The sequence below is a fragment of the Acinonyx jubatus genome, chromosome B4, assembly GCF_027475565.1.
Source record: "Acinonyx jubatus isolate Ajub_Pintada_27869175 chromosome B4, VMU_Ajub_asm_v1.0, whole genome shotgun sequence".
Classification (NCBI taxonomy): domain Eukaryota; kingdom Metazoa; phylum Chordata; class Mammalia; order Carnivora; family Felidae; genus Acinonyx; species Acinonyx jubatus.
This window is the reverse complement of record NC_069387.1, coordinates 45395390-45421649: the sequence shown is the minus strand read 5'-3', so window position 1 is coordinate 45421649 and position 26260 is coordinate 45395390. Positions and strand designations below refer to the sequence as shown.

General features: G+C 45.5%; 2 protein-coding genes and 1 long non-coding RNA gene across 11 annotated transcripts in view; 1 reads left to right on the top strand and 2 right to left on the bottom strand.

Annotated features, from left to right (window-relative positions):
- Nucleotides 1-5951, top strand: part of DUSP16 (dual specificity phosphatase 16) — an 86921-nt gene extending 80970 nt beyond the window's left edge. For all 6 annotated transcript variants that reach the window (XM_027035587.2, XM_053225839.1, XM_053225840.1 and 3 more), the window contains 2 exons: nt 268-391; nt 2206-5951. In XM_027035587.2, the coding sequence (XP_026891388.1) occupies nt 268-391; nt 2206-3382 (1301 nt within the window). In that variant the 3' untranslated portion in view covers nt 3383-5951. The remainder of the gene's footprint in view (nt 1-267; nt 392-2205) is intronic.
- On the bottom strand, nt 152-9911 carry LOC106965646 (uncharacterized). Its single transcript, XR_003412969.2, has 3 exons — nt 9314-9911; nt 6908-7065; nt 152-434 (listed from the first exon to the last, which is right to left on the bottom strand). It is a non-coding gene; the product is annotated as an uncharacterized LOC106965646 (long non-coding RNA).
- A 2219-nt stretch (nt 9912-12130) lies between these two features.
- The window catches only part of BORCS5 (BLOC-1 related complex subunit 5), a 96917-nt gene continuing 82787 nt past the window's right edge, over nt 12131-26260 (bottom strand). For 3 of the 4 annotated variants that reach the window (XM_027035582.2, XM_015061709.3, XM_053225843.1), the window contains exon 4: nt 12131-12852. In XM_027035582.2, the coding sequence (XP_026891383.1) occupies nt 12622-12852 (231 nt within the window). In that variant the 3' untranslated portion in view covers nt 12131-12621. The remainder of the gene's footprint in view (nt 12853-26260) is intronic. The other variant, XM_053225842.1, reaches the window with a different exon arrangement.

Here is a 26260-nt window from a genome sequence, read left to right as displayed (position 1 = left end):
CACATTGGGAAATGTACCAAGTAAGAGGCGATCTTGAGTAGGGGACTCGCTGCTTATTAACATATTGGGACCAACCCCCATTGTCCTATATGTAAATGGTGGGGGAAATTATCTTCCCTTACCTCCTTAAAAACTATTGAAAGGAAGAATATTATGAATACAGGAGATTTACTTTGAGTTATCAGATGCAAGTAAGCAAATGGCAACAAGATCTCACTGTTGAACAAAGTTGTTCACGGTGACCCTTCTCGAATTTGACTCCTGCAGAGAAAGCAAAAGCCTGCAACGGATGTGTCCTGGTACACTGCTTAGCTGGCGTCTCTCGCTCAGCCACCATCGCCATCGCCTACATCATGAAGAGGATGAACATGTCCTTAGACGAAGCTTACAGGTGAGGACAGGGATATGCCTTGTGGATTGGGTTTTCACTGGACCTGAGACATGAAGAGAGAGGAGGGTGGGTAGCCAAATTACAGCAAAACAGGACTATTTTAGTTACATTCTTTACAGGTGACTGAATTTTTAAATGGTTTTTCAAAGATTAGAGAAGAATATAAGTCAGCATGAGTTCTACCTGAACATGTGTCAGATTCATCTGCAGCTACTTTTTAATTTTAAGGAAAAACAAATCTAAACAGATCTCTACCCTGTTAAGTGAGTTTGTATCTTTTCCTAATTGGGGAAGTACATAGGAGAAAAAAGCTCCAGCAGGATACCTGTTATAGAACTCCTACTTCTGCTTCAAACTTTGTGCTTTTATCACTGTGAGGAAAAACCCTACGTACAAGACCAAGTTATTGTCAAAATCCATTCACTGAGTGGAATTTCCTCCATTCATTCTAGAGTAGCCCAGATTCTGCATTTGGACTGGGTTGCTCCCCCCACCCTTGGTCAGATGGAAGGCAGGCAAGTGACATGGGCGTGAGGACCGGAGTTTGGTGGGTGAATCTGGATCCCCTGCGTGGATAGCGGGGATTGGTTTTCATGCGATAAACGGCCATAAATATAGATGCGGGAAGCAGGCCTATTGTGACAACTGGACTTTTTCTCAAATTGGAAAATTTGGAAAGAAGAAATGAGCTACCTGAAGAGCTTCTCATTTGAGGAATGAGACTGGAGGAGAAGGACCCTCCCTTTGTCTGCATTAATTCCCTTGTCCTCAATTCAGGCTTTTCTCCCTAAAAGTCTTCTGGTACCGTGTAGAAACCAGAAGCAAAAGCACTCTTATGTCATGTTTTGAAGTCTTACTATGAGGACCCTGCATTTGTACTTGTTACAGTTGAGCCAGTTGTCTCTGGCTTTGTTAATTTGCTTTAGGTTTACTTGATCTCCAAGGAGTTTGATTTTTCTCCATATTCAAATACAAATTTTCAATGTAGTTTCACTCCTGCATCTTCTGAGGTGTGTCCATGAAGGTTAGAAACCATCGAAGGATTTTTCCACTATCTCTAGGAGTCTGTGTTTCCACAATTAAATAGAAAAGCTATTTATTACTAGTTTTTACCCCTTGAAGATTCTTTTTTAACACAGTGGTTACCAAAATGGATGCAGACATGAGACCTGGTTTTGAATTCCAGCTGTGTGAGTTTGGGGAACCGAATATAATACTCTGTTTAATGCATTGGCCTAGTGCTTAGCACACAGAGGCCAGCTGACGGCTGATGATTCTGTCTGCTGGCTGTCGTGCTGGATACAAAGAGAAGGAGCTCAGGTGTGTGCTTTGAGGCTGTGGCCATCTGATACTTGCTTTTCTGGTCCTTAATTAAACATATGAAATGTCCTGAGGAAGGGACTATGAGGACTTTGAGAAGGCCTGATATTGGGAAACTGAAGCGGGAGAGTGGCTGTCACACCGTACTTCTGAGGGCAGCACCAGCCTGAGTTGGCGGGGAGGACGGAATCCTCTCTTATCTGTTGCATTGGAAACCTTGGGTCCTTGGAAACAAGCTGGCTAAGACTAGAGCTTCTGGGCCCTGGGCCCTCTCTTTCTAGCATGCTCCAAGGACGTGGTATAAAGCTCTCCCAGTGCAAAGGCCCTTTTATTCTCCACCTTGAACTTTTAAGCCAGTCATCTTCCATAGGTATTTGGGAGGCTCTAATATTTTCCTATCTTATTTATTCACTTAGTACTCTGATTTAACACTGTTCTTAAGATAAAGTGTAGTTGTAAAATTTGAGGTTTTTGTTTCTTTCCTCTCTTCGTAGATTTGTGAAAGAAAAAAGACCTACTATATCTCCAAACTTCAATTTTCTGGGCCAACTCCTGGACTACGAGAAGAAGATTAAGAACCAGACCGGCACATCAGGGCCAAAGAGCAAACTCAAGCTGCTGCACCTGGAGAAGCCAAATGAACCTGTGCCCGCAGTCTCCGAGGGCGGACAGAAGAGCGAGATGTGCCTCGGTCCACCCTGTGCCAACTCCGCTACCTCAGAGGCGGCAGGGCAAAGGCCCGCGCACCCTGCCAGCGCGCCCGGCTCGCAGCCGCCACTGCCGGAGGACGGCCCGCTGGTCCAGGCGCTGAGCGGACTGCACCTGCCGTCCGGCAAGCTGGAGGACAGCAGGAAGCTCAAGCGCTCCTTCTCTCTGGACATCAAGTCCGTCTCGTACTCGGCCAGCGTGGCCGCATCCTTGCACGGTTTCCCCTCGTCAGAGGATGCTCTGGAATACTACAAACCCTCCGCGGCTCTGGATGGGACCAGCAAGCTCTGCCAGTTCTCTCCGGTCGAGGAGGTGTCGGAGCAGACTCCAGAAACCAGCCCCGACAAGGAGGAAGCCAACCTCCCCAAGAAGCCTCAGCCCACCAGGCCCGCAGAGAGCCAGGGCAAGCGGCTGCATTCGGTGCGAGCGACGGGCGGTGGCGCCGCCCAGCGGTCCCTCTTCTCCCCGCTGCACCGAAGCGGGAGCGTGGAGGACAACTGCCACACCAGCTTCCTCTTGGGCCTGTCCGCCAGCCAGCAGCACCTCGCCAAGTCTGCCGCCGGGCTGGGCCTCAAGGGCTGGCACTCAGATATCTTGGCTCCCCAGACCTCCGCCCCTTCCCTGGCCAACAGCTGGTATTTTGCCACAGAGCCCTCGCGCTTCTACTCTGCCTCCGCCATGTACGGGGGCAGCGCCGGCTACTCGGCCTACAGCTGCAGCCAGCTGCCCACCGGCAGCGACCAAGCGTACTCCGTGCGCAGGCGGCACAAGCCGGGCGACAGGCCCGACTCGCGGCGGAGCTGGCACGAAGAGAGCCCCTTTGAAAAGCAGTTTAAACGCAGAAGCTGCCAGATGGAGTTTGGCGAGAGCATCATGTCCGAGAACAGGTCGCGGGAAGAGCTGGGGAAGGTGGGCAGCCAGTCTAGCTTTTCAGGCAGCATGGAGATCATTGAGGTCTCCTGAGGAGACAGACACTCGTGACTTCTGTTGACAATGTTTGTCTTGTTCACAAAAAAATATTCCCTGTAAATCTGAAGTATATATATGTACATACATATATATTTTTGGAAAACGGAGCTATGGTGTAAAAGCAAAAGATGGATCAACACAGGTGTCTCTCCACACCTGCACTTGAGAGATCAGCTGACACGTCTCTCAACGAAAGCGGAAGGGCAAATGCTAGATTTCCTCCTAGACAGATGAGAAACTTTGCAGCGAATTGCACATCCTCTCGTTCTTCCTAAATCCGGTTGTATTTGGTGTTGGAGGACAGAATCCCCTACCATTTAATTTTCGTGTCGTGCCACAGGAGATCTCAAGCACTAGTCTCTGTCCTGTCCCTTCCGTAGTGCACCTTAGCGCTGAGACTGAGCCAGCTCGTGGGTCGGGCGGGTAGACCCCATTAGGGACAGAACCTCATGGTAAACGCAAGAGAAACGATCGCATCCAAAGCGGATTCACGCGTCCACGCTCACCCGGCAGCCGATGCGCGCATCACGCTGCCGGACAGACCGTTAGGGGCCTTGCCGTGGTCTCCTTCGGAGCACACTCAGTACCTCAGACTGCAAGTCGGGGCTCTCACCACTACCAAGTCTGGTAGCCTGTGTCCTAGGCCTTGTGGGTAGGTAGGTAGCTAGGCACATTTTGCAGACCAGTTCAGACTATCTCTGCACAAATTTCCAGTAGGGCCTGGATGGAGGTGGTACCTTGTTTTCTTCTTCTCAGCTTTATGAAGAGAAGGGAAACCATCTAGGATTCCACTTAACGGCCAGGGATCTGGCAGCATAATGACTGAAGCTAAGGTCGGGAGGCTAAACAAGTCTACCTCCCTCCCTGTAAATCCGAGAATTGTTCAGAACGGTGTTGTTACCTTGGTTTCAGCCAGATGGGGATGTACTTGGGTCGGTAGCAGAGCAGCAGAACCTTCGAGTTCTCAGCCAGAGTACAGTTTTTTCCATTTTGGTCTCACTGCACATATAGGTTTTGTAAAAATCTAACAGTTAGGTAGAATGTTATAGGAAACTATCAAGAGGGAGAAACTATGGAAAAATTAAAGAACTAACGTTGCTGAGGAGAAGCAGGAAACTCAATTTTTTCTCGATGGTTTTCTCCTCAGCACGTGACGAGGGTGGTAGTTCTGTGATTCCCTTTCCGATTTACTAATAGGGCTGAGAGGCTGGTGACGTAAGGAGTGTTCAGAGTAACACAGTATAGGAAAGTGAGGGGAAGGTGGTTGGATTTGATTCATTGTGAGCAGAGTGGAAAGCTACAGCCAAGCTATTCTCAGAAACTATCCCCAGTATTCTTTCAGTAGAAGGGACACATCAAAATGGAGCAGGACCAAGGTGGTCTCTCAGCCTTTGACCTACAATCACTGTATGGAATCAATCCTGGCAGCTGAAAATAGGTTATTGGAACAAGGATACAAGTGTTAGTACATACCTGCTTTTAAACTCCCTGGCTTGAGTCTTGTCAACTATAGTGTGGCCCTCTTTTGAAGCCTTAATTCACGTCAGCAGCTTTTGTGTGTGTGTGTGGGGGGGGGGGGGGGGGTTGTCGTTCTTTACTGTAAGTGTAGCTAGTTGCTGACTCATATCTCAGGTTTTTCTGTGTTCGAGAAATGGATAGTCCTTTGACTAGGATGTGACTTTGTGTTTCCTGTGATGACTGCTGAAACCAGCACAGAATGAATGGCGTGACTCAAAGCTGACTTGTTCATGATGATGCTGAGCTTCGTGTAACCTAACTGGTTGTGCGCAAATAACGCGCTGTGATCTGGGTGTAGAAAGAAGGCAGGAAGAGAGGGCACCGCACAGGGAAGTCACTGTCATTATATTGAAAAAGTTCTCAATGATCGGAATTTTTCCACATACATTTAAATTTGGGATGTAACCAGACATTCTCCAGGTTTCACAGAGTAATTTTTGACGTGTTACATATACACACACCCTTCTTCCAGGGTCTGGTCACAACCGTGGAACGTTTCTGAGAAATGAAAGGAACAGCTCCAATCTTACATATGTCCCAGGAGGGTTGGGGGGGGGGGGGGGGCTTGGTTTTAACACCTCTCTGGGCAGAAATTTGCCTTCCATTTCTCTTGGCCACGGTCCCCTTCCTTCCTAAGACTGATGATGTAGTCAGACACTAAAACCTTTAGTCCTTGATTGCGAATGTCAAATAATCAGTTCTTGGGATCCAGACTGCCATGCCTCAGGGGCAAGCCCTGGAGCTGCTTGGGGGCGGGGGTGGCTGGCTCTCTGAGTGATCTTGGGGAAGCCCCGGAGGCTACCGGGGTGATAGTGAATGGTGATTTCTAAAGAGCAAAACTAGACTTCTGTGTGAGAAATGCTGGACAATGGCTTAGAACATTTGTCAAGTTAGGTGGAAAGACTGTATAAATGTTTAATATGAATATACTGTTCTTCTGGAGTAAGATGCCGCCGAATGGTTAAATTGTGCATTTCTCATTTTGATGTTCATGTATGTTAATATGAAATAAAATCAAAACTGGTACCTGTTTATACATAAATAAGAGGACTGTTTCCTTGCAACTATACTCGGTGGGAAGAGCAACATCCAAGTTGCAAAAGGAGGGCGTGGCGGAACCTGCCCTGCTCTCACGTCAGAGAGGACTTGGCTGAAAACAACGTGGTGGGGGCGTCGGATGTAGTACGTGCGCCATCATTCACACGGGACGCTTGGCTAAGGGCGCAATGCTGGCCCGTGTTCTCTAACATGCACACCACATGCCCACGACAGTGCAGAACCCCAGGCACCCGGCAAATATTTGCTGACTGTATCAAGAATAGGTACAGGGGAGGACGAAGACCAGATACGCATTTGTGGTACATTCTAATGGGATGTATACGTGGTTTTAGAATTCTTGTGGGGAAAACTGAGGAAGTTATTAAAGGTCTGTTCTGCATCCTTGCCACGTACATCTCAACGACCCCTCTGCTTATAAATGACACTGCACGTGACAATATGTGAGACTAGCAGCTTAGTCCCATCAGTGTGTCAATAATTATGCATCAAGGGAATAAAGCATTTACATTTATAAATCAATATGCTTCATAATAAAGCATATTATCTTGGAATAATAGAATTACAGGTGATGTCATTTAAGTTGGTTGTGACAGGCTTCTGAGCTGAAGCTAAATTTAAGAAAATTTACAAGCGAGAAGGATTGTACCGGGTGGGCAGAGACTTGGCCAGGACCTTGCAAAGAACCAGGGTTGGGCACCGGAGAGAAAAGGGGGTGTAGAATAAATCTGCCTCCAGAGACGGACGGTGGCTGGAGGCAGCAGGTGTTCGAGTGACAGGCTTTGGATGAGAAGGTGTATGTACACGCACTGACCGGGGGCCCCTTGAGAGACCATCAAGGGCAGGCTAGTGCTGGAGACTAGTCTGGGTCTGACAACAAAAATTAGACCAGGGCTTGGGCTAAGGGGAAACCGGGAAGGTCTAGATGGGAAGGGGAGGGTGTACCTTATGGGGCCAGACGACAGCAACTCTTTACCCTCAAAGCCTTCACTGGCGTTTTCTTTTATATCCCATCTGGTTTTGTCCTCGGACGCGAGGCAGAAATGTTTTAGGTCTAGTAAAATTTGTCGAGGTGCTTTTCTCTGAATATTACTCTTCCGCATCTATAAATGGAAGAGGGAAGGGAGTTATTTCGAGCAGTCTGTGAGGCCCATTCATCCTTGTGCAGCGTAATTATACTTGGTTATATCCTACAGTATTGAGAAATCAACTGGAAAATTACGTCACTACCTTGGAAGATGTTCACAAGTCAATCACGTTATGTGCAGGGGCATCAAATCGGGTTTATGTAAAAACAAGCTTCATTCCACTGGTTCTAGCCGAAATAGTAAAAGTGGAAACGCGGTCCCACAGGAAATGCTGAATGGGACCTCGCAGGAGCAGAGTCACAGGCAAACAGGGCGGCTTGGAGAGGGTCAGTTTGGCTGTGGTCGGGGTTCTCTCTGCTCAAGGGAACTGGGACAGTTTCAAAGGCTGAATTTAAAGTACTTGGTTCACCAAAGCTTTTGGCATGAATCCTGCCTCGCTGTAGAATAAAAATAAAAGGTGGCAGTAGGAATATGCCTCAACTGGTGAAGAAAATGGGTCATTAGCAAGTTCCCTCGGGTCTCACACTGACACCGATAACCCAGAACAGATTCCTGAGAGCAATGGGCACACGTCAGCACGACACATGAGATACTGGGTCCCCTAGTAAGCAACTAGGTCTGGCTGCCAAATTTTTTTATTTTTTGGTCTGAGGCCTGTGGATAAGTTATCTGGTCACCCTTCCCCTCTGTAGTTGGGGCATCTGAATGGAAGCTACATGCCCTGTGTGTGTGCAAAAAATCAAATGTTCCTCATTACAAATCAGCCTACAGCAATGACATCTTCTCTTGGGATGTAGAACAGTTCACCTAAAACGTCCCCCAAGAAGCAAAACTGTCACTTCACTCTACCCTTCAGTCTTCAGGATCAGCATTGTAAGTAATTTCCTACTGCGTGGTGTAGGTCTCAGTTTAGCTGAGGTATAAACAAATTGGGAAGACAATTTCACTCAACTCTTAAAACGTGTTTGCTCACGGCTCTCATTTCTGAAGATTCCTGGTCTTGTCCCGGGACTTGGTGAGGGAAATGCCAAAGGTAAGTGAGTTCTACAAATCCACAAAAGCGGTGGCACAGGTCAGTCCCCCAGGGCCATTACTTTACGTAACCTTGGAAACAGCAGGTTTGGTAATGAACCTGCTTCCTAGGTCAGTGGAAAGAAGCAAAGAAATACCCAGAAGATATTTTTTTTAATAAAAAACCCACCTAATTTCTTGAGTGCACTCCTGTATCTCTGGATACGGAGTCCCCAAAATTCATTTCATCAAATACTCTGGGCCAAGAATATAAATTATGTTCCAAAGAATGACAGAATTTTAAGGGAAACAAAGACATGACATCTGTATAATTATATAGGCTCTCATGAAGCCTACACTATTGCTCTTAACCCTACAATTAATTGTTTAATATTTATTCACTTTGAGTAGGGAGAGGGGCAGAGAGAGAGAGAGAGAAAGAATCCCAAGCAGACTTGACTCTGTCAGCGCAGAGCCCGATGTGGGGGCTCTAATTCACAAACCATGAGATCATGATCTGAGCCGAAACCAAGAGTTGGATGCCTAATGACTGAGCCACCCAGGCACCCCAAGCCCACAATTCATTTACTAGAAACTTCCATGCACATAATACAAGGGGTGAAGGCCAGCTTCCACCAGCCTCCTACTTCGAGTCAAGCAAGGAGCCTGCGGTCTAGGGACCTATTTGACAGTGTTCATAGAGATGCATAGATAGGTATGCAAAACAGATTCTCAAAAGAGGGGAGCCGCTGGACACTTTCTAATTAATAAAGAGAAGGAAAGACGCTCTCTGTTGGGAGCTCGTAATTTAAAGTCACTACCAAAACCAAGGGGCACTGCTCAGAGACAGCAGCTAAAGATGCCTCTCGCTGTCACAAAAGTGGCATCCTGGAGCAGGCAGGGGCACCCAGACCAGCTCACACGGTAGGGAGGTGGAAACAGACTCAGGGAAATTAAGTGATGTGTCAAGATTCAAGGCTGGAAACGGACAGTCCGGCTCTCTGATGACAACCGGTTGCCTTTTTGTCCCCGAAGCATCCTGTAGGGTCCGGATGGGTCACTGGGCATTGAGGGACAGAGAGCCAGCAGAACTCTCTCTTCAAATGACAGATCAGATTCCCAGAATCCTTCAGAAAAGGTCAAATCCCGAGGAGGTAAAGGACTGGTATTGCACATTACCAGTCAGGGGTCCATCCATCTGAGAAGAGCCACTAGCAGTGATAGAGAATCAGGGGGTTGTTAAAGGACTGACCTGCAGCACTGAATTACAGATGCTGGTAAGAGAGCCCCAGTTCAGCTGCTGCTTGTTCACCTGAAGTCCCTGGGCGGGTGGTCCGGAAAGAAGGCGGCAGTGCAGTCTGGGAGCACCGGGACAGCTGGAGCCTGCAAGCCACTCTCGGGAACCCGCATCTGCCTCTTGCTGGCCGGACCCGCGCTGGCCTCTCCTCTAAGCCTTCGTCCTCCTGCTGCAGGTGACCTGAAGGAGAAGCTAGATTCATACCTGACCCCCGATCTGGAAGAACCTGAGGCAGAGTTCTGTGGGGGCCGGAGGAGCCGAGAGCCCGGCCGCTGCGCCCACCAAAGGTGCAGCGGGTCTGCAAAAACGTGCACGAGGTGCAACAGGGCATGGCGTCCGGCGACCTTCAGCAAGTAAGCACGGCTACGGCTTTCCGTCTGCTTCCAAACTTGTGCAAATTTCTCTTGTGGCCACCCCCTACCTAACCAGAAGTGAATAGGGAAGGGAATTCTGGAAAACAGTTCAGCTTCGCCAAGTTGACAACGTTGCCAAAACACCCCACACCACAAAGATCAACTGGAATTCTCTTAAAAAAGAAAATACCGAATTTGCCTGTGGTACATAAGCCCCTATGTACTCAGGACCCAAATCGTTTTGTCTTTTTATGCATTTTTTTTTTTTCCAGTAAACTCTACGCCCAACATGGGGCTTGAGCTCACGACCCCGGGATCAAGAGTCATGTGCTGCACCGACTGGGCCAGCCAGGTGCCCTTGTCTAACTTCTTCGTAAGAAAACGAGTTGGATGGAGAGCTGGCTGGCTGAGAATTTTCTCCTGCCGTGTTAGGTCTGCCTTTCTGCCATGTTCATGCCTTGAACTATTAAAACGCAGTGAGAAAGCTCCATCCTCAGGAGGCTTAGTCTGTGTCTGCTTTTATTTGTTCTGCGCTTGTATTTGTAAATTGTACTAAGTGCAGTGATGGTAAGAGCACCTGACCCCTGAGCTGTTTTCAGAGCTCTTCGTTCTCTGAAAGCTGCAGGCACGGCCCTGCGTTCAGAGCTGGGTTCTGCACACGCCAGGAACGCAGAAAAAGACCATGATGTGCGTGGCTTACAAACGCCACTTCCTGTAGGTCTCGGCAAAGGGAACAGAAGTATTCCTTGCACTCCTTTTTTTTTTTTTGCAAAAACCAATTTCTGCCAATTTGAAACTAACAAATAGTTAGAAGACTGTAATGAGCGCAGGGGGCACCGAGTCTAGTAGCTATAACAGGTATTAAAATGTATTGTGAAATTATATTAACACAGTATGAAAAAATGAAAAACAGCACGAAATGCTATTGGAAGATCAATGGATTAGAATGTAGTTCAGAACGAGATCCTCCATTATACGGAAATTCACTACATGATAGAAATCACTACATGATACACATGTGCATGTGTATTTGCCCATCAGAGGGAAGACACATTATTCATTAAATGTTGCCCTCCCGTTAACCTTAGCTATTAGTAGGTTTCTAAGAAACAGAATGTCTTTCTTGATTTGTACCAATAAATTGTTCTAGAAATGGTTTAAGACCCAGTAAACCTGACCATCAAAAGGCATTAGAAACACAAACTTCTTCCACCAGTGCGGCCCAACAAAGTCCTCACTCCCCAGCACAGGGCTTCCAAGTCCCCCACGACTCCCTCCGACCCCTTCATTGCCTCAGGCAGGACATCTCTACCCCATCTTCCTTCTGGGGAAGGAAGGGCATCGGGTCCCATGGAGGCGGAAATGCGATCTGAAGGTTGCCCTCTGGAAAAGCTGGATGCACCTTGACCTCTTTCCTTGGCCCATCTTGTCTTTCCAGCTCAGAGGAATGAACAATCTTGATACTTTTGGGATGTTCCTTAAAAATCCTAGAAGCGGTTTTTTTTCCTGTGTCTGAATTAAAAAAATTTTTTTTACTTAGCTTAGTTTGCTCATGTATCTTCTGTCATCCAGTTGTTTTATGTCCCACATTTTATTCTGGGTTCTAAGAACCTTACAAAATAGTATCTGATTAAAATCTGAGATTAGAGTCAGATCAAGTTTACCCAAGATACGCTAAATTAAGTGGGACCCGTTTTAATCTTATAAATATACCAAAGGCTGTTGTTGACGTCTAAGAAACGCCTTGTAAAGGTTGAAGGAATAAAGGGAGCACGGGGTGCATGACAGGCTGGCTCCAGAGGCGTCCCCGTGTCCCCCAGCGCTTGGTCTCACTTGCCCGCCTCGCTCTGTTCCTACATTCCATTTCTTTGTGTCTTCAGTCTTTTCTTCCATGGGGACATTTATGACGTGCTCTAAGAACTTTTGTGGTTACTCAAGTTCAGTTCCCAAACTCCCACAGAAATTCAGTAGCGTTCTAAGTTTTGTGTCTTCAGAAAAGAAGGGCGGGGACTACCCAGACATTTTTGTATTCGGGGCACAGCGTCAGACACATCGAGTGGGCTCAATAAATATCTGCTGTAGGCATGTCAAACCCCGACCACACCACAGGCTTTCCAGGCTGGTAAAATAAATGCCGGTTAAAGCCCTGTTACAAACTCGGAGCCTCGCCAGTGCTGATGTGATAAAAAGAATCCTAAACTACGTGTGCATCAAGGAAACCAGTCGCGGGGGGGGGGGGGGGGGGGGGGGAGGCGGACCTCGTGAGGATGCTGAGAGGAAGTGTTCGGTTTCCGATGACGACATGTGAGGGATACCGTAACCTAGTGCACCAACAAATACCCCCAGCGCAGGAAGAGGTGCCCCAGATAAAGACCCGACGTGATGTAAACAGGGCAGGAACAGTAACAACACCGAGACCTGGAGCAAATTAGTTCTTTATGTTTGCAGTTCAGACCCCGGAAAGGCTGCGGAGGAGAACGGCCTGAGGGCACTGAGGGCCCAGAGCTGCTTTGAACATTTCTCCCCTCCTCTCCGTGTTTTCACTCCGCAAGCTAGACCTGACACTACGCGCTTCCAACTAAAAACACAACGAAACCCTAAACGAAATAAAAACAATTCCCAATGCAGAGTCCTGTAACAGATTCCTAATAATTCAAATGTTCCAGCTTCGGTTAGCACCGAGGCTTGGTTTGCTTCGTTTTGCAAACAGAAAAAAATGCCTCAAGGGAAGGGGTGGGGAGGGCAGCGTCAGACCTTCAGGGAGAACCGAAGCCTCCAACCGGCTTCGAGATCCAGTCACATCAGGGCCCTCTGGTTCCAGCCATCCTCGCCCTCGGGCCGTGCTGGGGTGGGGCCAGGCGGGGTCCCCACAGAACGACAGCCCCGCCCGGCAGGAGGGGGCGGGCAGGTCTACAGCCTGAGCTCCCGGTCGGGTTTCATGCTGAAGGGCTCCAGCCTCTCGCTCTCGGGCAGCATGCTGTTGAGCCGCTCCATCAGGGGCACGGTCTGGTCGATGCCCATCTGGATGCGGCGGAGGATGGCGGACATTTCATTGACCTTCTGGATCTGCTCCGCATATTTGGCGTATCTTTTCTGGCGCTCTTGCATGAAGCTAAAGAGAGTTTCTACGGACAAATCCATCTGCGGAGGGAGACAAGTGCAATACGTTAAACCCAGTTGAACCAAATCCTCCGGAGAGGATCGGGGTCCAGCGTGAGCCCCACAGGTCAGGAGGCGGCGCTGGGGGGATTTAAAACCCCTCCTGATGAAGCTTGACGACCGCTGCCCCGCAGTCACCCCTGGACGGGGACAAAGGGATGACGGTTTCTGGCTCTGTGGTGGGCACGTGAGCCTCTTATACCTTGTGGAGACCCTCAGATTTCTCTCTCTCTACATAAAGGCCAGGGTTTGAATGTGGCTCTGCCGCTGGAGGTGATGATACTTCTGTCCCAGGGCCCGTATCTGCAAAAAACAGGGAACGGATTCCCAAGATGCAGGGTTGCCGCGAGGATGAAATGAGAGAGCGCATCCAACGCGGGACTATCGGGGTTCAGGGGTGTCTCCAAACGCATTCCTCAGCCCTCCCTCTCTTCCTTGCACAGGGGCAGGTGTGGCTTTCCCTGACGAGCAAGGCTCACGACCGGACCGCAGACCACAATGCCACGAGGCAGACTGCTTCATGCCCCACTCCCGCCCCCCGCCCCACCACCAGTGGGATGACGGTTAGGCTCTGGGCAACCATTTTGTGACTATTTTCTTCCCCTGGTGAAGTTCTTTGGAACCTATTATCTGGATAAAAGTGGGGGAGGGAACCTCCGGGATGTCAGGTGCCTGTATCCGCCTCCTCCTGTGTAGGGAAGAAACAGCCAAACTACTAAGACTCCAAGTTCTACCCTTAAATTAAGTTCAAAGGCTACTTCTGCCCTTCGTTTTCATCTATTCCAGGAACATGCCCCTTCCCAGCCCCCCAGCCTCATGCAAAGTACTGGCATCTACTACACGTGACCAGAGCCTCTGGAAATGGTGTGATAAAAACCCAAACAAACAAGCAGACGCAGAGGAGACCAACGCCAGCCCCAAGAAAAAACAACCATTTTTTAGACTCTGTGTGTGTGTGTGTGTGTGTGTGTGTGTGTGTGTGTGTGGCGGTGGGGAGGAGATGGAGAAGGGATGGCGAGTAAGGGGGTGTTAGAAGAACTTAGTGCTTGTTTTTTCTATGTTGGTTCTTTCCTCACTTGTTTTGAAATGCCCAGAGGACCAAAAACAAAACAAACAAAAAAAACCCCACCACCACAACAAAAACCCAGCTAGCGGGAGAGGAGGGAGGGAGGGAGAGACAAAACATCAACCTCCTAATACTGTGGAAACAATTTCTACCTTCAGGTGGTTCTCTGCAACCCTGTTCGGTCATTTAGCACTTTGAAGGTAGTGGGCCAGTAAATTACAAAGTCCGTAAGAGTCAACCGTGGGCCTTTTCAGGATGGTAGTTCAATCCGGCACCTAGAAACACTCCGCCTTCCGACAGACACCGGGCAACGTGGGAGCTTGCTGAAATCCTCATGAGAACCAGCCCCGCTCACCGAACTGCCCGCTCCGGCATTCAGAACCATCGTGAGTTTTTACATTTCACTTGGCAGTGGTGTTCCCGCCCTCACCACCCCCAACTCTACCAGACCAGGCACCCGGGAGGTTTATCTGAAATGGCCTCCGAGACTGTAACTCATCACGTCTTAGGCCCCTGGCAATCAACCACTTCCCCCATGAGTTACACCTGATCAGACGGTGGCATTTGTTCAAATGACATATCCTCGCCTACACATTTCCTCATCCGACTGGGGCCCATGTCTGATGTATCCAAAGCCACTCCATGTTTAATGCCTCGGTGCAAGCATGCTGTTTATACAGGCTGACAGTATGTCTCTCGCGTCAATTCCATGATAGTCCGTGGAAGAAAAAAAAACACAGAAGAGGAAATTTGAGACTGAGCGACCCGCAAGGTTTCACTGTGATGGAACCAAAACCAGAACGCAGATCTCCTCAGTCTAGCGTCTTCCTTTCACCCACGCTGTCTACGCAAGACAGCGTGCCATGACTTGTGCATAAGATTCTAACTGGTGCGTGGCATGGCATTAGAGAACATGATGGAGGCGTTACTGCCTTTAAATCCTTTCCCACTCTTTCTGACCGCTGCAAGGCAAGTCTCACGTTGGTGAGAGTAAGACTTTAATACCTGGAAAAGTGTAACAGAACTGGTGATACCTGTTTCTCATGTCCCTGTCCTTTGCCCTCCCGAGGCAACAATGTTGCTGATCCCTAATCCCTACCTTTGTGGGCACCCGTGAACCCCCGGTACAGACTCATTCCAGCACATCTGACCAGACTTTAGGTTGGAAGTCAGTATCTAATGCAATTCCACACCTTACCATTTTGACAATCTGGAATGTATCCTTATTCACCTTTCCTCTATTTTTGGGCAGAGATTCTAATAAGGAAGCATACATATAATGCATATAATCAACAGACATTCTTGAGTATGACAGAGTGCCATACAGCATGCGATGTCCTAAGGATACAGACACTGAGAACCAACTACTGACACCAAAGGTTATTGTGCACACTAACATGACTCTTCTTTTGTACTATCTTTATTAACATAACTTTGCCATTCCAAAAAATCCATTTCAGTAAAAAACAAAAAACAAAAAAACAACCTACTCGAGTCTCCAATAAACAGAGAATGGCTGTTTATTTTCCACAGCTCTTGCCTCAAAACCCATGCCTTGCTGTGACCCATGACTAAGTTCTAGTCAGTGGTATGTATGTGTGGAAGCCTCTTATGGCAGCTTCTGGGTATCTTCCTTAAAACTTAGCTGGCACATACTCTTTGCTCCTCCCTCTTTAGCCTTTCCTTCACTCTGCTCCTGCTGGAATGCAGATGCAGCCGCCTTAGACCATGAGAATAAGTAAGGTCACGTCCTAGGGTTGGTAGAGCAGTGACTTAGAAGTTTTGTCCTGTGAGGACTGTGTGGATGAGAACAGTCCCAGCCCTGGGAAAGAAGAAATGTCCATTCTGTGTCACTCATGGTAATTTTGGATCTCTGTAACACCAATTTAACTTAACTTATACTGACAGAAATGAATGAGGTGAACTCCCTACCCTCAAGGGACTCACTGTTTACTCTTACATTCATACCTCAAATGCTGCCCTACACATGCATGGACTGTCTCTGATGGTGGTACATTTCAAAGGACAGGTGAAAAAAGAAGGTGAAATTATTTGTGGGCATAACTTCAGGCTTTACTAAGGCATTAGTTATCTGTACAATATGCTCAACCTTGTTCCAAATACCTTATTTGGATTATCTGCCCACCTGGTCAGTCCACTGCCAGAAACATCCCAAATATTAGCAAATCAAACCCAGAAATATATAAAAAGGATAACACATCATAACCAAGTGAAGTTTATCTCAAGGATATAAGCTTTTTCATCATCTGAAAGCAAAGTAATTTGCCCTTTCAACAGAAGAAAGGTTAAAAACTATATGACATGTCAGTAAATGCAGAAAAAGCATTTGACAAATTCAATTATGAAAAATTTCACTAACTTGAAACAGAAGGAAACTTTCTCAACCTGATAAAGGGCATCTATGAAAAACCTACAGTTAATATCACAGTGGTAAAGGATACTTTTCTCTCTACAATCAGAAAGAAGGCAAGGATGTCTACTCTCATCACTTCTACTCAACACTGAACAGTCTTAGCCAGTGCAATAAGTCAATAAAAGGAAATAAGAGGCATGGGAATACCTAAAGGGTCTTAATCTTTAGATGACATGATAGTGTACTTAGAAAAATCTTAAGGAATCTACCAAAAACTAATAAAACTAACAAGTGAGTTTAGCATGGTTGCAAGATACATACATGGCCAATATACAAAAATCGATTGTATTTCTGTATACTTGCAATGAACTGGACAATAAAATTTAAAAACAGTATTTACAATTGCAGCAGCAACAATTACACAAGGAAAAATTCAACAAAATATCTACAAGACCTGTACACTGATAATACAAAACTCTGCTGTGAAAAATTAAAGAAATCTCAAAAAATAGACAAGTATACCATGTTCATGGATTGGAAGGTTCAAGATCATTAAGATGTCAGTTCCTGCCAAACTGATCTATAGAATCAATTGCAATCTGAATCAAAATTCTAAAAGGGATTTTTTTGGTAGGGATTTGATAAGCTGATTCTAAGTATACAAAATGGCCAAAAGATTTTTGAAAAAAAAAAAAACCCTAAGTTTGAAGACTTACAGTACTTGATTGCAAGACTTAGTATAAAGCTACAATAATCAGGATGGTGTGATATTAGCATAGAGACAGAGCAATGAAACTGAACAAGGAATACAGAAATAGATCTAAACATATGTGGTTGATTGATTTTTTGTTTTAACAGTTTCCAAGGTAATTCAGTGGGGAAAGTAAAGTTTTTCAATAATTTGTCCTAGAACAACATGATATCTACATGGAAAGAAAACTAAATCTGGACCGCTACACTTTACCCCATACACAAAAGTTAACATGAAATAGATCACAGACCTAAAACATAGTAGCTAAATCTATAAAACTTCTACAAAGAAAACAGGAGAGGGGCACCTGGGTGGCTCATTCGGTTAAACATCCAACTTCAGCTCAGGTCATGATTTTGCGGTCTATGAGTTCAAGCCCTGCATTGGGCTCTCTGTGCTGACAACTCAGAGGCTGGAGCCTGTTTCGGATTCTGCGTCTCCCTCTCTCTCTGCCCCTCACCTGCTCACGCCTCTGTCTCTCTCTCTTTCTCTCAAAGGTAAATAAACATAAATAAAAAATGAATAAATAAAAGAGGAGAAAAGCCTTTGCTGTCTTGGGGTAAGCAAAGGTTTCTTTGATAGGTCCAAAAAGCACTAATCATAAAAGGAAAAAAAAAAGGTTAAACTAATCTTCATCAAAAGTTAAAATTTTCTTAGAAAGACACCACTAAGAAAATGAAAAAGCAAGCCAGAGACTAAGAGAAAATATTTACACTACATATATCTGATAATAGACCTATCTAGAGTATATAAAGAACTCCTACAATGTAATATTAAGAAAAAATCCAAATATGGGATCCTTCCAAGAATATTACCCTGGGGCTTCTGTCTCACTAAAACACTGACTGAATTTCTAAGGGGAAAAAAAGAATCAGCTTTTAACATCTTCAAAAGGAGAATTAAGACCTCTTCCAGGAAAGTAAGCCTCCAACTGATCAGCTGAACATCAACTGAATTTATTAAAAAGAAAGGTAAGGGAGAGGGGGCCAGGGAAGAATCCTCCAGGAGATCATCTGGAAATGGGATCAGATCAGGGGAAAGAAAGGGGGTGCCTCGCTGGTTCAGCTGGTACAGCATGTGACTCTTGATCCGGGGTAGTGAGTTTGAGCCCCACACTGGGTACAGAGATTACTTAAAAATCTTAAAAAAGAAAAAAGAAAAGAAAGAAAGAAAAACCAAAAAGGAGAAAGAGGAGTAGCTAGATGTTAACCAAACAGTTGTCTCAACAGAAGAACTCCCTTGCAAAGCTCTGACGTAGCGTGGAAGGAAAAACACTCTAGTCAGTTCTGAAATCACTCTGAGAACTCTGGAGGCTTATGGCTCATGACCAAGATTATCCTAAACCCCACCCCTTGTCTACATAGTTACTGCTGTCAAGTGAGAAGTGGCTATTCGTGAGGCTGCACAGCTAACCTCAGGGAGACCTGTTTCACGGAAGCTCCTGTCTTGACTGAGTTAGGGTGGCAAAACAGGTCTGTTGCTTTCAGACCCACTGGCTTAAATTCTCAGTAGTTCCCTTCCTAAGGTTTAGCCAGAGCTTTTACCTCAGGTATGAAGTGACTGTTCAGATACTGCAATTGACCTAAGTGGACATCTGAAGGCATTCCTAAGCTCAAAGTGAGTGACTGAGTCACCCTGTGAGGAGCGGCCTTCGATGGAAGCAACACATAAAAAAAAAAAATAAAAAATAAAAAAATTAATGTGAGGCTGAGTAATCATTCCCGATTTACAACCAACTATATATAGCATAGAGATAAACACAGTGGTGTCAGAACTGGGTCAAAATCTTGGTTCCACATGTGATTCGTTATCTTCGTGACGTTTTTTTTAAAGTAAGCTCCCTGCCCACCATGGGGCTTGAACTCACCACCCTGAGATCCAGAGTCACAGGCTCTACCTGAGCCAGCCAGGCCCCCCCTACCTTTGTGACTCTGAACCAGTCACTTAACCTCTTTGAGCCTCAGCTTCTTCACCTTTAGACTGGGCATAATGATAGTCCCAATTTCAGAAGGCTGATGTGAGGAGTCATGAGGTCACATGTACAAAATGCGTGTAAGAGCCCCGAGAAAAACAAGAGTGCCACAAATTGTAACATATATGTGAACTGAAATACAAACTACGTCTAGAGACCCCTTTTACATGACGAATGGAAAACGAGGTAAATTTAGTAAATCGGGGCAGGAAAAAAATGACATTTTGAGGTATCCAAATAGACACAATATATCTTTTTTGTAAAGGCGGGAGAGTTTATTGTTATGGCTCATGTCTGTTACACTAACTATCCTCAAGGCTTACACAGTCACCCAGATGACAATTTACCATTGTGTTTTTCGCTGACATGTGTCATTTTTGTTCCAAACTTTTGCTACTGAAAGTCTTACAACAGAGTCACACTGCTCATCTCAGTTTCCTGACAGAAACACTTCATACTCCATAACGGCTAAAATCATTATTTACCTACAAGCCCTTCCATGTGCTTTTGATTTATATGTTCAGCCGTGAGAATGAGTAACTCCTACCACTCTTTGGTGCCACCCAACATGGTAAATTAAAAATATACAGGTGTACATGCATGCATATATATTTTTTCAAAAAAAATTTTGAAAGCAAGCAGAAGAGCTCTGATAAATGACACCTTCTCCAACAGAAGTCCATAGCTTCAAAAATGTTGTTACAGATAATTTCCTGATAGGGGTGCCTGGATGGCTCAGTTGGTAGAGCGTCAGACTCTTAATCTTGCGTTGTGGGTTCGAGCCCAATACTGGGTGTAGAGATTACTTAAAAATAAAGTCTTTAAAACATTTTTTTTTCTGACAAAATAAGCTTTGATGCTGGTTTGGCACAGGCGGGTCATCCTATGGAAGATATCTAAATGCTTGATGTAACTTCTTTTTCAAAGTAAAGGTGATCTTTTCGAAGTACATACTACAAAGGTCTATAGTTTTAAGTTAGAACACTATATAATACAATAAGCTCACAACGATCCTGTACACTTGCTAAATTCTAAAACCTTAATTGTAGATATGTACAAGATGGTCAAAAGTAGCTTAAAACTAACTTTTTCACAGGTGAAAAGAAAAATGAGTAGGTAAATTGTGTACCACAGTTAAAAAAAATTCAAGTTTATATGATCAATAGACTCTTGCTTTTCCTATCCCTTACTTAAGTTTCAAAAAAATGTTAAAAGGTCTGCTTAAGAACTCAGATGAGATTACATTTAAAAAAAAGTTACTTTAAAAAAGTTACATTACTTTAAAAGTAATGTTCAGCTTTTAATGTCATAATGTCTCTCAGTTAACTTAAGCCTCAAGGTCAATTTTTGTTTGGTCTTAATAATAGTTCACTTTCTTTGCACCCATTCTACATTTAAGTTCCTGTTTCCCAAGGAGGCCAATTTAGGAATGGGGGGGGGGGCGTGCGGTGGGAAGCAGAGGCCATGAAGGGCTGAGGCCATAAGCAAGGGCTGTCTGCCCTTCTTCTCACATTCCACACGCAGCCCTGGCTTTGTTCTTCCTTTGGACAGACATCCTTCTTTGCAACTGCTTCCGTGTTTTTACATAAAGGCCCACACTTTCACGTTTCTAAATGTCAGAACTACCAATTCTCCTGATGAGAGAGCATTAGCATAGCTATATAAACTAGTACTGTTCCAAGGGCAAAATCTGCTGCTGCCAATTCATTTCTCCAAAGAAGATGTACAAATGGCCAATAAGTACATGAAAAGATGTTCAACATCATTCGTCACTAGAGAGCTGAAAATCGAAACCACAAACAGATACCACTTTCTACTCAATAGGATGGCTAAAATACAATGGCAGGCAATAGTGAGGAGGTGGAAAAACTAAAATCCTTGTGCACTGCTACTGGGAACAGAAAATGGTGCACTGCTTCAAAACCAGTTTGGCAATTTCCCCCAAAGTTAAAATACAGAAGCCCCACATAATCCAGCAATTTCACTCCTAGGTATTATACCCAAGAGAACTAAAACGTAGGTGCACGCAAAAACTTGTACACAAGTGTTCATGGCAACATTATTCATAAAGTAGCCGAGAAGCAGAAACAACCCAAATGTCCATCAATGGATGGATAAACGAAATGTACATCCTTACACTAAAATATTATTGGCCATAAAAAGGCATGCAATACTGAGCTAAGCTACAACAGAGATGAGCCTTGAAAACATGATGCTAAGTGAAAGAAGCCAGGCACAAAAGGCCACATGTTATATGATTCTGTGTATGTGAAATGCCCAGAAGAGGTGAGTCATAAAGACAAAGTAGATTAGGGGTTGCCTGGAAATCGGAGAATGGGGGATGGGGAGCGACTGCTAACTTACACGGGGTTTCTTTTTATGGTGATGAAAATATTCTGGAAATTAGTGGTTTTAGAGGAATAACTTTGTGAATATACTAAAAACCACTGAACGGTACACTGTCAGAGTGAGAGGTACCTCTAAGTCGAGTTCTCACCAATTTCATGAAAAGTTCCTTGCTTGTTCTTTTTTTTTTTTTTCAGTTCTTTTATGTTTGCATTTATTTACTTTTTTTTTTCTTTTTAACTGACCCCATAATGACCGCATTCTTCATCTCACTCCTGACTGGAGGCACCTTCTTTTTTTCACATTTTTACTTAAATTCCAGCTAGTTAACATACAGTGTAATATTAGTTTCAGGTGTACAATATAGTGATTCAACACTCTCATGCAACACCCAGTGCTCATCACAAGTTCACTCCTTAATCCCCATCGCCTATTTCAACCATGCCCCCACCCACCTCCCCTCCTGTAATCATCAGTTTCTTCTACAGTGAAGAGTCTGTTTCTTGGTTTGCCTTTTTTTCCCCCCATGCTCATTTTTGTTTCTTAAATTCTACATATGAGTGAAATCATATGGTGTTTATCTTTCTCTGACTTATTTCGCTTAGCATAATACTCTCCAGTTCCATCCATGTTGTTGCAAATGGCAAGATTTCATTCTATTTTGTGGCCAAGTAATATTCCATTATACACGTACATACACACACACACACACACACACACACACACACACACACCCCTCATCTTCTTTATCCATTCATCAGTCTATGGACAGTTGGGCTATTTTTCCTAATTTGGCTATTGTAGATAATGCTGCTATAAACATTGGGGTGTATGTATCTTTTTGAATTAGTATTTTTATATTCTTTGGGTAAATACCTAGCAGTGTGGTTGCTAGATCATAGGACAGCTCTATTTTTAGCTTTTTGAGCAACCTCCATACTGTTTTCCAGAGTGGCTGCACCGGTTTGCATTCCCAAGACCAGAGGTACCTTCTTCTTAAGATTGTTCTTCTTGGGGGGTGCCTGGGTGGCTCAGTCAGCTAAGTGTCCGACTTAGGCTCATGATCTCGTGGTCTGTGGGTTCAAGCCCCGTGTTGGGTTCTGTGCCAACAGCTTAGAGCCTGGAGCCTGCTTCAGATTCTGTGTCTCCCTCTCTCTCTCTGCCCCTCCCCTGCTCGCGCGCGTGCTCTCTCTCTCTCAGAAATAAACATTAAAAAAATTAAAAAAAAAAAAAAGATTGTTCTTTTTGGGGCACTTGGGTGGCTCAGTCAGTTGAGTGTCTGATTCTTGATTTCAGCTCAGGTCATGATCCCAGGGTTGTGGGATTGAGCCCTGCATCAGGCTCTGTGCTGAATGTGCAGTCTGCTTAAGACTCTTTCTCTCTGTCCCACTACCCTTCTCTCCCACTCTCTCTCAAAAAAAAAAAAAAAAAATTGTTCTGCTCTCAGAACCTTGTGCTTGGGCTTAGTTGCTCTGGCTTTCACACATCAGTTACCACCTGACTTTGTCTTTGACTCACATGACTGACTGTCTCCACTTCAGAGAGTCAAGTGCCCCTTCCACCAAAGTCTGGCATGTTTTGGCTGATCCTCCACCTTCTATCCCTACCACATGTTCACCACCATTTGACCCCTACTGGAGATTCGGACAGATTATGAAGGTTACGGGTATGCTGGGGTGTGACAAAAACCTTTCTGGGTCACCTCTGTGTTTTCTGGGTTTCTGAACCTCCTTCAGATCACCATTCCCACAGAGGATTTGGGAGTTCTCTGTGGCAATCTTCTCTAGGATGCCTGTCTCTTGCACAATGGACACATGATGGGAAGATGTTTTCATTAATTACATCAGTGGCAACAATTACCACAAATTAGACCCTTTGAAGTGATCCTATTTTTTTTTTTTTAAGTTTAGTTATTATTGAGAGACAGGGAGACACAGAGCGTGAGCAGGGGAGGGGCAGAGACAGGGGGAGACACAGAATCTGAAGTAAGCTCCAGGCTCTGAGCTGTCAGCACAGAGCCCGACGCGGGGCTCGAACCCACAAACCGTGAGATCATGACCTGAGCCGAAGTCGGATGCTTAACTGACTGAGCCACCCAGGCACCCCAAAGTGATCCTATTTCTGAAGACAGTAGTTTGTAATAGTTTACAGCTTATAAAAGTAAACTTTTGCCATTTATTCTCATACCATACCTTTGATCTGTAAATCAGACAAGAAGGGGAACTCCTCTCTGGAAAGTCTCTGTCTACAGGATCTACCAAAAACAAAAACTGAAATCCACAGTAGTGGGACTATTTCTTTTGGTAATCTATGTGCATATGAGGATGAGTAGGGAGGTAGAACACAGTATACAATATCCCGTGATGCCCTGGTTGTTTTAATTAATGTAATAAAATAATGTATAACAGTGACAACCACCACCCCTTAAGGATCTATTAAATGTTGGGCATTGCACTACGTACTACGCTCATTATCTTTGTTCCTCACAAAAGTCCCATGGGGAAAATGTCACTCTCCTACTTAGGGGTGTGGAACTGGGGACTCAGATCACAAAATGTGCCTGGGGTCACAGGGCCAGAACTAGCAGTGAAGCTAGACTTTAAACCCACGCTCTTCCACCTAATCTCTGCCCATCTTTTCGACACAGCTAATTAATTTGAACGTCATTTCAATTAAATACATGCCATGTTGAACAACGTGTTCAATACTTTTTTTTTGAAATCCTTAACAGATGCATTTAAATGGCAACTTTTGACAGTTTTCAAGCGAGTGAAAGAACACTTTTGTTTCTAATTTAACCACCATGATTTTTTTTAAGAGCCAAAATAACAAATTACCAGATATAGCATGGATATTTACAAAACAAAAACTGAGAGGAGACCAAAAGGAATGAACTTTGTCAGCAGATAAGCTGTAATGACATTTTCACTGGCAAAGTCTGTTTGTACACTTTGGACTCTGACGTTTCACTTGTACCAGCATTTCACAATCCCTGACCTCACCAGGGGGGCTTTAACACAGAATGTTCCGGCTGCAAGGGTCCTGGGAGATCAGTCCCACTCCCTGGCTTTACAGATGGAGACTACTGCACAGGGCTTGAGCAGTCCCATGCGGCTGGTACCACCAGAGCCAGGGCTGGGCTCCAGATCTCCCGGTCACCATCAACGGTCCCAAGGAACGAAGGTTGGCCTGTGACATTTCCTTCTCCACAGTTAGTCCTACCTTGTCAAAAATGAATTAAACTGTGTGAAAACTGCGAGTTTTTCGGTCCATAAGAAACCCCCAAATCTGCTGCTAATGAATGTCAAAGTCAAATCAAACATCTCCAAATCCATTAGGAATAGGAACCTGCTCAGGTGGGTCTACATCTGCAATTAGGAGGATATCAGGCCAAAGTGTGCGCAGTTTCTACTTCCTTCTGGAATTACATAAACCTTCCCCGGTCCTCGTTAGTCTGCCATTTCCTGTTGCGAAAGGAACAAACAATGGGCAGACTGTCACTGATGTTTTCATTAAGTATACCACAGGCTGAATGGCATCGATTACCACGTAATGGACATTTTGAAGTGACCCTGTTTCCTTTTTTCAAACAAGGTATCTTAATGTCTCCTTAAAGAAACACATTTTATTTGGGTCTTCAGGAGAATTAAGACACATCAGGACCTCAGGAATTTGAATGGCATCACTTTGTTCCAGTAGTTATTTCTGACTTGCCCAACTTCCCCACGTGCCTTCTTACCCTCTGTGTTATGTTTAGGCGGGAAGGTAGGCGAGAGCTCTCAGAACCTTTAAGCAGTTCCCCAAGCTAAATATGTGGCCGTTGGGCAGATGACCCCCTTCCTCCCCATGCCCCAGAGAAGGGCTAGGGAGTGCCTCTGAAAGGCAGCAAGTGAAGAAAAAAGATCTGGGCAAAAAGAAAAGTTCTCGGCAAAACTCCCACTCCTCCCTCCCCCTTGGGAGAGCCTTCCCCGCACTCTCTGCAAGACAGTAGTTCAGGGCACACACACACCTATAATCTCTGCCTCCTTGGGCAGTCTCTGTTCCAGAGAGTCTACTCTCTGGCCTCCCTGACTATACCTCTCTCTCCCTGTCCACCTTCATCACTCCTCATCCCCCACCGGACTGGTTTAAAGGCCCTTTTCTCAAAAATGATGGGTGGAGAGCGTGGAAAGTTAGCCTCGGTGAAGGCAGAGGAAATGTGGGGTCTTCAGGGTTATTTTTTTAAGTGTGGCTGCATCCTATCAGAACTGTTCTGAAATCTAAAAGTGGATCCTGAAACTATGAAGGGAATATTGTAAAGAAACACTGGGTCCAGGAAAGCATGTGAGCATCGCACACAAGCGACGAGAGGAGGCGGGACGTAGAAGGCCTTGGGACAAAGAACTGAAGGGAAAGAAGCAGGAAAGCACGGGCTCGGGCGTCCTGGGTGTGGGTCTGAGTCCCAGCCCCGCCACCCCACAACTGGGGAGCGCTGAACGGTTTACCTTTCAGGCCTTCCAACCTCAGTTTCTTCTTCTGTCAGACACAGACGACAGTGCATGTAAAATGCCTATCCCAGACCCAGCATGTGGTACACAAGTAGAAAACGACAGCTGTATCATTATGACTCTTGTCACCATGAGGTACTAAGGGAGAATCTGGAGAAGCTGTGCAGGTAGATGGGGCGGCTGGCTGGTGAAGAGAATCTGGGGGCCGTGTCACTAGCCCGGACTCCCCTTCCCAACGTCCAGAACTAAAGGGGAATAAAAGTCTGTATGACCTGGGTGACAGATTCAATAGTTTAAAACCTGAGCTAAGAGGACTAAAACAATTGGACCGTGTGCTCCATAATTCCCTCATTTCTGCACCCAATTGTGCATGAACACAATCCCTCTTTTGATT